The sequence below is a fragment of the Bison bison genome, unplaced genomic scaffold (assembly GCF_000754665.1).
Source record: "Bison bison bison isolate TAMUID 2011002044 unplaced genomic scaffold, Bison_UMD1.0 scf7180017864390, whole genome shotgun sequence".
NCBI classification, from domain to species: domain Eukaryota; kingdom Metazoa; phylum Chordata; class Mammalia; order Artiodactyla; family Bovidae; genus Bison; species Bison bison.
Genome location: NW_011494962.1, coordinates 8,938,388 through 8,949,438, shown reverse-complemented (window position 1 = coordinate 8,949,438; position 11,051 = coordinate 8,938,388). Strand labels below are relative to the sequence as shown.

At 40.8% G+C, this 11,051-nt stretch overlaps 1 protein-coding gene across 4 annotated transcripts in view; it reads right to left on the bottom strand.

Annotated features, from left to right (window-relative positions):
- Positions 1-5,586: 5,586 nt before the first annotated feature.
- The window catches only part of PIK3C2G (phosphatidylinositol-4-phosphate 3-kinase, catalytic subunit type 2 gamma), a 306,650-nt gene continuing 301,185 nt past the window's right edge, over positions 5,587-11,051 (bottom strand). For 3 of the 4 annotated variants that reach the window (XM_010858756.1, XM_010858754.1, XM_010858757.1), the window contains 2 exons: positions 8,733-8,869; positions 5,587-5,966 (listed from right to left, as the gene is read on the bottom strand). In XM_010858756.1, the coding sequence (XP_010857058.1) occupies positions 5,769-5,966; positions 8,733-8,869 (335 nt within the window). In that variant the 3' untranslated portion in view covers positions 5,587-5,768. The remainder of the gene's footprint in view (positions 5,967-8,732; positions 8,870-11,051) is intronic. The other variant, XM_010858753.1, reaches the window with a different exon arrangement.

Genomic DNA, 11,051 nt, shown 5'->3' with positions numbered 1-11,051 from the left:
TAGTTCTTCTTCACTTTCTGCCATAAGGGTGGTGTCATCTGCATATCTGAGGTTATTGATATTTCTCCCAGCAATCTTGATTCCAGCTTGTGCTTCCTCCAGCCCAGCATTTCTCGTTGATGTACTCTGTATATAAGTTAAATAATCAGAGTGACAGTATACAGACTTGACGTACTCCTTTTCCTATTTGGAACCAGTCTGTTGTTCCATGCCCAGTTCTAACTGTTGCTTTCTGACCTGCATATAGGTTTCTCAAGAGGCAGGTCAGGTGGTCTGGTATTCCCATCTCTTTCAGAATTTTCCACAGTATTGTGATTCACATAGTGCATTAGAGGATGTTTATTAATATGTCTAGTATGTGTATAGAAGAAGCAAGGTGTAGTTAGGTTTTGCTCTAGAGATCAGCTATATAATGTAATAATGAACACATTTATCTCAGGGGGATTCAGAGACCTTTTTTATAAGAGACCTTTGTTCACCTAGCAACCAAGAGCAACCAACGGACTTAGGATTGAAGAAGCTGGCTGCTTAATGAAACAACATTCAAATGAACTCCAGACACAACTGAAAGAGATGTGGAAGGAAATTATTGGATGTTGCCTATGATTCAGGGCTTCCCAGATGGCTCAGTTGTAAAGAATCTTCTTGCCAAGTAGGAGATGTGGGTTCTATTCCTGGGTTGGGAAGATCCCATGGAAAAGGAAATGGCAACCAACTCCAGTTCTTGCCTAGAAAATCCCATGGACAGTTTTTGCCTGGAAAATCCCCATTGTGGGCTACTATGGTGTCGCTAAAGAATCAGACATGACTTAGTGGCTAAGCAGCAGCAGCAGCAGCTATAATTCAAAATATTAATCTATGCAGAGTAATAGTGAGTAGGCATCAGATCAGATCAGATCAGTTCAGATCAGTCACTTAGTCTTGTCCGACTCTTTGCGACCCCATGAATCACAGCACCCCAGGCCTCCCTGTCCATCACCAACTCCTGGAGTTCACCCAGACTCATGTCCATCAAGTCAGTGATGCCATCCAGCCATCTTATCCTCTGTCGTCCCCTTCTCCTCTTGCCCCCAATCCCTCCCAGCATCAGAGTCTTTTCCAATGAGTCAACTCTTCCCATGAGGTGGCCAAAGTACTGGAGTTTCAGCTTCAGCATCATTCCTTCCAAAGAAATCCCAGGGCTGATCTCCTTCAGAATGGACTGGTTGGATCTCCTTGCAGTCCAAGGGACTCTCAAGAGTCTTCTCCAACACCACAGTTCAAAAGCATCAGTTCTTCAGCTCTCAGCCTTCTTCAGAGTCCAACTCTCACATCCATGCATGACCACAGGAAAAACCATAGCCTTGACTAGATGAACTTTTGTTGGCAAAGTAATGTCTCTGCTTTTGAATATGCTATCTAGGTTGCATAGTTCAGTTTAATCATTATAGAAACTCAAGGCATAGATTAACACTTCCCTGGTGGTCAAGTTAAGAATCAATTGGTGGTTAAGAATCCACCTGCCAGTGCAGAGGACATGAGTCCAATCTCTGCTTGTGGAAGATTCCACGTGCCTCAGAGCCACTAAGCCCCTGTACCACAACTATTGAGCCTTCAATGAGAAACCCATGCACTGCAATGAATAGTAGCCCCTACTCACTGCAACTAGAGAAAGCCTGTGTGCAACAATGAAGACCCAGGACAGCCAAAAAAAAAAGAATAAAAGGGCAGAAGCATCAGTATCAAGAAAGAAATCTAAGGAGACATTGCCAAAGAGCCTTACATAGTCACTGGTGGAGATAAAATCCTGCAAACAATAATCCACATGGGTCACAATGCTTCTGTCAGCCACCTCAGCTGGTACTCAATAATCTCAAGGAAAGACAGTGCCAACTTCATTTTCTTTCATCCAGTTAATTATTGAATGGCTGAGGGCTGACCTGTGAATAGTTTAGTGGCTGACTAATTCAGCAAGGACTTTCCTGGTGGCTCAGTAGTAAAAAGTCCACCTGCCAATGCAGGAGATGAGAGTTCAGTCCCTGGGTCAGGAAGATCCACTGGAGAAGGAAATGGCAACCCACTCCAGTATTCTTGCCTGGAGAATCTCATGGACAGAAGAGCCTGGTGGGACTCTATAGTCCTTGGGGTCACAAAAGAGTCAGGCATGACTTAATGGCTAAACAACAACAATTCAGCAAATGGTATTAAGAACCTACCATAAGTAAGGTTCTCTACAGGGCACATTTTCATGACCCCCTTAGTGGTTGCATTAAAAAAAAATTGTCACACTTCAGAAGCAGCAGTACCTGCTGAAGCATCAATAAACCAACAAACTGGGTTCCACGTCTTCTGTAGACTCTTGTACCTACCTCTAATATAGCACTTACCCTATTGTTTAGTAACTTGTCCTTTACTTTTTATGTTTCCCTAACTGAATTTCTTTTTTCTGTATAACTGGAATATCTTTATGCATATTTTAACCACTCCGTGGTCAACACAGATGTTTGTCAAGTAAATGAATAAGGGTTAACCCGAATTCTCAGTGGACGGTGTGCATGTGTGCTAAGTTGCTTCAGTTGTGCCCATGTCTTTGTGACCCTATGAACTGTAGCCTAACAGGCTCCTCTGTCCATGGGATTCTCTAGGCAAGAATACTGGAGTGGGTTGCCATTTCCTCCTCCTCCAGGGGATCTTCCCAACACAGGGATTGAACCTACGTCTCTTATGTCTCCTCCACTGACAGGCAGATTCTTTACCACTAGTGCCACCTGGAAAGCCCCCCAGTGAACAACACAGCACAATAAAGATGTCACAATTTTAATGTAATCTTTAAATTTCTAGGAAAGAGTGGATCTTAGGGAAAGTGTTACATGAGTAAATTATGTAATATGCTCATAGCTGTTAACAAACATTTGTCTTTCATAAACCAGGTATCCCTCCTCTGTGGTGTTCTAATTTTCTATATATTTATCTTTTCCCTCACCACATTTTTGATAATTATTTATGTGTCAGTCTTCCTAGTATTCTAAAGACATAGTAAGCACCACTGAGGTGGTTGTGGCTCAGCTGGTAAAGAATCCGCCTGCAATGCGGGAGACCTGAGTTTGATCCCTGGGTTGGGGAGAACGTCTGGAGAAGAGAAAGGCTACCCACTCCAGTATTCTGGCCTAGAGAATTCCATGGACTGTATAGTCCAATGGGTTGCAAAGAGTCGGACACAACTGAGCAACTTTCATTTCACTTCACTCCCCAAAATTCTAAAGACAGAGTAAGCACCACTGAGGTGGTAACTATATATTATTCATCTTTGTATCCCCAAGGCTTATCACAGTCCTTCACATATAGACCATACCAAAAGATGTTTAAGGAATGAATGAGTATGTGGTGAATTTTCCTGAGCTAATTAATTATAGAAGGCAATGTTTTGAAAGTAATAAAAAGTGTAACAACTCCATTTGTAGGCCTTCAGAAAATAGGAGCTATCAGTTTGTAAGAATTGAACCTTATTATGTAGTTTATACTGGCATTTTAATACCAGATTATGACCATCTGGTGAAAATTCATCTCGTAATATTGTAGGAGACATTTTTATGTCCTCTGTTGAGGAGCTGTTTTTAGATAAAAGTGACTGATGGGTCTTTGGAATGGCCTGATACCATTTCTATTTTAATATGAAGTTATCTTTTTAAAGCAAGGGACTTTTAATCTTAGACTTCTGGTTCCCTTGCCTCCAGCTCAAATAAAATAAAACAAAAACCTGTTTATTCACCAGTCTTTTCCATTTCAGTAAAAGATATAATTATTTGCAAAGAACAAAAATCTAAGAGTCATCCTTGAATGCTTTCCTTACTTCTTCTACCCGTCAGGCCTGTTTTCTCTTCCTGTTAATGATCGACAACGCCCAGTCAATTAGTAGGTCTTGTGGCTCAGATTCCACAATATGTTTGGAATCTTCTTTACCATTAAGGTCTTGCCTTAACTATTGTAATAGTCCGTTGCTGCTGCTGCTGCTGCTAAGTCACTTCAGTCGTGTCCGACTCTGTGCGACCCCATAGACGGCAGCCCATCAGGCTCCCCCGTCCCTGGAATTCTCCAGGCAAGAACACTGGAGTGGGTTGCCATTTCCTTCTCCAATGCATGAAAGTGAAAAGTGAAAGTGAAGTCGCTCAGTCGTGTCCAACTCTTCGAGACCCTATGGACTGCAGCCTACCACGCTCCTTCGCCCATGGGATTTTCCAGGCAAGAGTACTGGAGTGGGGTGCCACTGCCTTCTCCGAATAGTCTGTTAACTACTCCCATTACTTCACAGGACAGCAGGAGAGAGCTCTGAATTCCCCTGAGATCCATCAATGGTTGCCTCTGAACATTAAGTAAAAGCCACCCTCTACACCCCTGGTGGCTCAGACGGTAAAGAGTCTGCCTGCAGTGTGGGAGACCCGGGTTCGATCCCTGTGTCAGGAAGATCCCCTGGAGGAGGAAATGGCAACTCACTCCAGTATTATTGCCTAGAGAATCCCATGGACAAAGGAACCTAGCAGGCTACAGTCAATGGGGTCGCAAAGAGTCAGACACGACTGAGCTACTTCACTTTCACCCTCTACACCATGTCTTCAATGCCCTACTTGATCTGGCCTCCACCAAACTCTTCATCTTTCTTCCCTACAGTTCACCTCTCTTTATCCCATCTCCAAGCCCCAAGGCCTTCTTCTTGTCATTAGAATGTACCATGCTTAGTCTGTGCTCATGGCTGTTATTTTGGTGTCCTCTCTTCCAGGAATAATCTTCTCATGGATCTCCACAAGAGGATCACTCACTATACAGCTGTCTCTCATTTCTTCCAGGAAGTCTCTCTAAAATATTGGATTGGCCAAAAAGTTCACTCAAGTTTCTTACAATGTTATGGAAAAACCTGAGTGAAATTTTTGGCCAACATAAATAGCATTCCTCACGCAGTTACTTTCTATCCCAATTCTCAGCTTTTGTTTCTTAGTAAGAAATGAAACCCCTCATTTCCTCATGTTATCTTCTTTGATGTCTGTTATCCCTACTAGAAAGAGGTCAGGGTTTGTATTTGCTTCCTCCACTGTTGTATCCTCAGAGTTTTGAATGGTAGTTGCTTACTGAATATTTTTGGAATGATTCAAGCCTAACTTAGTCAGGAAGTGTGCTCATTTTAAGTGTACTCATGTAGACCAGGGTGGTGATTGCTATGGGCAAGATACCAGCTGTATTGAGACCATGAGCTCTGTCCTCACTGTCCACTCAAAGTTTATAATAAAATGAAAATACCATGTTTCAAACAATTCAGACCAAAACAGGAATAGGATCCTGTGAGAGAAGGCCAATTTAATTCCCTAACAATTTGAGGAAACCTAATTTTTTCCATTAGGGCTTTCCAGGTGGCTTGGTAGTAAAGAATCTGCCTGCCAATGCAGGAGATACAGGAGGCAAGGCTTTGATCCCTGGGTCAGGAAGATCTCCAAGAGTAGGAAATGGCAACCTGCTCCAGTATTCTTGCCTGGAAAATTCCATGGACAGAGGAGCCTGGAGGGCTACAGTCCTTAGGGTCACAAAAAGGTGGACATGACTGAGCGACTGAGTATGTGTGCGCACACACACACACAATTTGTTCCATTAATAGTCTATTGAGAAAACTCTTTCCTTAAGTATTATTAGCTATATAATCATGTTTATGTTATCTTAGGGGATTTGAGAGATGCAGAGCAACTCATCTACTGGGTTGCTATGCTGTTACACGTTATAGATCACTTCAGGAGACTGCTTAATTACTACAATAAACATGATTTGAGCACTGACCTTTTTATCCCTCCAAATGTTTGCGCGTGACCCAGGAATTTTCCAAAGTCAATATGAAACATGTGGCCCGACTTTGTCAGCATGATATTGTCATTGTGTCGGTCGCAGACTCCTAGGATGAACGTTACCACACACCAGCCAGCACAGGAATAGAAGAAGTTCCTTAAGACCTAATCAGTTGAAAAACAGTAACACAAAAGTAATATAAACACAAATGAGCAAACACAGTGGTAATGGTAAAAGTATGATAAAAAACGGAATTATATAATCTGGAACCAATTCTGCATCTCAGTTGAGAAGATATGATTAAATGGTTGGTTCTTGATATGCTACAGAAGAAGGTGAAGCAGTCTGTTCTTTGGCTCAATGAATGTTTTTGTTGAAATGGAAGAAAATATCTTTCATTCAATTAAAGCTAATTTTCATAGTTTATTCATAATGTGATTTTTTTAATGTTACAGTTGCACAAGAGTGGATTACTTTTTTCAAGGTAAAAGAAGGAACAATATGGCTCAATATTGCCTGCTGCTACTGCTAAGTCGCTTCAGTCGTGTCTGACTCTGTGGGACCCCATAGACGGCAGCCCACCAGGCTCCACCATCCCTGGGATTCTCCAGGCAAGAACACTATTGCCTAGTCCTATAGAAATGTAAAATATCAATTTTTGAATATTTGAAGTTTTTACACAAAATAAACAATATTGAGATGTCTGATCCCTTACAAAAATATTATCCAGTTAATGCCCCAAAGGGTTTGGTACAGTATATACCTGTGCGGGTGGAAGAAGGTTCCATTAAGTCAGCTGTGGCTTACGTTTCTTTAATGAACACAGGCTTCTTGCCAAAGTTCCTTTTTCTACAAAAAATTTGTCTCCTGGATATACATCATTTTGATGGATGATGCGACGATAAGTGTAACCGTGGTGCAACCGTGAGTGAGACTGAGCCACACGTGTGGGCCTCCTCAGCTAGTGGCTGACCCTTGGGAAGGGAAGTCCATGTGGCTGGACTACATGCCGGGTCAGTTCCAGGTATCCCAAGTGCCTTAATTTGTCTGTCTTGATTTTCTTTACTTATAAAGATAATAAAATATGTCTTTCACGTGGTACTTATGAACATTAAATGTATGTGGAAACACCTCAAACAATACAACCTCAGGGTTTGTGCCTAACTCAAGTTTCAATTTTGGGAATGGGTAAAAAATAGATTCAAGATACTTTCATCTAATTCTTTGTTATGTGAACTCCCAAACCTGTATTTTACTGTATTCCATGACTCATCTGATGAAGAATCCGCCTGCAATGCAGGAGACCTGGGTTCAATCCCTGGATTGGGAAGATTCCCTGGAGAAGGAAAAGGCTACCCACTCCAGTATTCTGGCCTGGGGAATTCCATGGACTGTATAGTCCATGGGGTTGCAAAGAGTTGGACACGACTGAGCCACTTTCACTGACTCACTCAATCTCATAGAAGTCTGGAGTGGATTAAATCTGGGTCTCTCTTTCCTGTCCCAGGCCAACTAGGGTGACTAAACCTCCCAGTTTGCCTAGGACTGAGGAGTTTCCTAGAATGAAGGATGTTTAGGGCTCAAGATGGTTCTGAGCAAATCTGATGCTGGCCCATATTGCATCTTTGTGTGAATCAGCATAAAGGTGTCCCTACCTCTCTAGGGGACCTAGCTGTACCAGTTCATGCTTTGGCAAGTGGGGCAAGGCCTGACTCTAGTCAACTCATTCTTTCATGTAGGAGCTCTGGTTGAGGGCAGAATCTGAACACGGTACACTGCAGGCTAGATGCCAGGGTAAAGTGGGAAAAATGTTTGTGGTCAAATGGAATATTGCATTTTGTAAATTTGAGATATAAAAAATGAAAATTCTATTATGCATTCTGAAAATATTAAAAGAATAAGGCATGAGAAAAGAGAACTTGGCAGAAGAAAATACATTGCAAAGGAAGGAGGGGCATTTCTAGAAATTATAGATTGTGGACAAATAGGCAGAGGTAACTTAGAGAAGGTAGTTTCAAGAAGCATCATCTCATGTGAGATTGCTGTAAGAGGGGCAGCTAAGTCTCTATTGATAGCCCAGATTTTCCACCCAGAGGAAAAACCAAACACAGAAATTTTTACTGAGTTAACATATCAGTCCCTTGGACTGCAAGAAGATCAAACCAGTTAATCCTAAAGAAAATCGACCTTGAATATTCATTGGTAGGACTGATGCCAAAGCTGAAGGTCCAAATCTTTGGCCACCTAATGTGAAGAGCTGCATGATTGGAAAAGACCCTGGTGCTGGGAAAGATTGAAGGCAGGAGGAGAAGGGTGTGGCAGAGGATGAGATGGTTAGATAGCATCACCAATTCAAAGGACATGAATTTGAGCAAACTCCAGGAGACAGTGAAGGACAGGGAAGTCTAGCATATGGCAGTCCATAGGGTCAAAAAAGGGTCAGAAATGACTTAATGATTGAACAATGACAACAATATACCATTTAAACTGTGTTGTTATTACTAGGCTGATGACTGAGGAAATTAGAACTCCAGAGAACTCAAGAACTCAAGAGAACTCAAGAACTCAAGGGAACTCAATTTATTTTTTCATAAATCAGAATATCTCTACCATTCTATTATATATGAAACGAGTCACCAGTCCAGGTTCGATGCACGATACTGGATGCTTGGGGATGGTGCACTGGGACGACCCAGAGGGATGGTATGGGGAGAGAGGAAGGAGGAGGGTTCAGAATGGGGAACACATGTATACCTGTGGTGGATTCATTTTGATATATGGCAAAACCAATACAATATTGTAAAGTTAAAAAATAAAATAAAATAAATAAATAAAGTGCTCTGAAAGAAAAAAAAAATCAGAATATCTAATGAGCCAGTGTATATCCTTATTTAAGTACATCATTTAAAATTAGCTACAGAAGGACAAACCTTTTCATAATCCGCCTTTAAAGGGTTGTGCTGACTGAACCATTTTTTGATTGTACTTTCTTTCAGGGGTCCTATGGGTCCAAAACAGCGATGGATTTTTGCTAGGGTTACAGCATCAGGCACCATCTGCACCAACCCTGCGTGATAAAAAAGAGATTATGGAAACAGCTCTTTCTCTGCAGGATGAAGGATACTTAGGAAATGCATTTTGATCTAGGTAACAACAACAACAGTTGCTAGCATGACTTGGATTACCCCCTCGCCCCACTTTTTTTCTTTTTTCAAATTTTCTTTTCTGAAGGAGTCTTACCTAGATGGTATGCCTTCTAATTTTTCCTAAATCCTGGGGAATGATGAGGCTACTCATATTTGGTCAGATGTATCAGAAGCGTCTATTTCTACTAGATGCTTAGATGTTCCATTAAAACAATAGTAGAGAGTCAATCTAGATGGTCTCCCAGAAACCTCACTGAGTCAACAGAGTAGTGAATTAATTAATGTATGGCTTGTGCATTCATTTACAGTTTAAAGGAAGACATTTATACTTGTATAACAAGCACATTTATGAAATAAGTGAATCTAATATAATCTACATGACAAATATTTCAAATATACTGTAAAATCAATGTTCAGGTTAATAAAAGCTTCACTTACCAGTTTCACTTCTAGGACTGAACAGAGTAACTCTGAAGTAGACATGTACAGAGCCACTTGCTCCTTCCTTCCCAGTCAGTATTAAAGGGAAACTATGATAATTTTTTAAGGGAACATACATTGATTGAACTTCAATAGGACCTTTGACCCACTAACCATCAAGGCTTCTTTTCGCTGTGTTCCTAAGGCTTTTGGAATGTAAATATTTTCAAACCTTCTGATTTTTATTATGTACAGAATAGCAATTTAAACCCAGTATTTAAAATTCTCCTAGGAATAATGCCCAAAAAACAATCTGTAATCTACAGTTCTGTAAATAAAGTCATTGAAAGAAATTAGAGTTGAGAATTTCTAATTTCCACAATCTTTGACAGCTGCAAGAGTTGCAAACACAAATGCCCAAAGGGATCAGGGACATAAATGTAACTATATGAAAAGAGAGACCGTTAAGTTTTAAAAATTGACTGTTTTATGTCTACCTTAAAAATATTCAAATTAAACGACAAATGAGTAGATCATAGTAATGGTAGGCAGAACACTTCTCTGTGTTGGATTTGGCCAGTGGCAGCTGGTTGTAGCCTTCATCTCTCTCTCTCTCTCTTTTTTTTTTTTTTTTTGCGGCCTTAATCTTGTAATACTCAATAGCCCAGCCCTGGGGTGATTATTAGGCAATGACTTTGCTGGATCAGAGAGAAACTTTAAACATGGAGAGTGGGAATAGAACGCTGTAAAAAATAACATATTAAAATCAGTTTGTTGAAAACAAAAAAGAAGGAAATGTAACACCCCAGAGATAAATCCTGGTCATATCTTTAATATCATTTCTCCCTCTCTGCCCGACAGTATTTGGCTCTTGTGCAGGTATTCCCTTGCTTATAGAGATAGTGAATGTAAAACTTAACATTTGATAGTAATATAATTACTTTGGAAACAGCAATATAATTCCTTTTTCCGACCCTGAAATTTTCCTTCATTCTCCCAGTTCCTCCATCCAACACTTTCTAACAGAAAACCATGGCACCTGGTTCCATGGTGCTTCATCGCCACCTCGAATTTGTTATTGTTCAGTCTCTGAGTCATATCTGATTCTTTGTGACCCCATGGACTATAGCCCACCAGGCTCCTCTGTCCATGGGATTTCCCAGGCAAGAATACTAGAGTGGGTTACCATTTCCTTCTCCAGGGGGTCTTGTTGACCTAGGAATCAAACCAGCATCTCCTGCATTGGCAGGCAATTCTTTACCACTGAGCCACCAGGGAAGGCCCTGTGCATCTGACCACACCCCAGACTAGGACGTGGATTAATGCACCCTTAGATATGGTACTGCAGCAAAGTCAGTTATGCTTCAGACCTCATTTGTCTTCAGGGAATTAATCATTGCTAAATCCCAAGTCATTTATCATAAGTCTTTCATTGCTGACTACTCAGAAAACTTTGTACCTCATTTATAACAATCATGGTGGGTAAATTCTGTCCATTAATTCAAACCATAATTTACATTTTTATACATTTTAAGCTACTGTGTATTATACACCTTTTAAACACTTCTAGCACAATTCTGTGCACATTGGGTAACATGTGTGGCTCTAATCACATAGTTCTGTAATATAGCATTTCTCAAAATTTAATGCCCATGTGTATTGCCTGAGGATCTTGTCAAAATG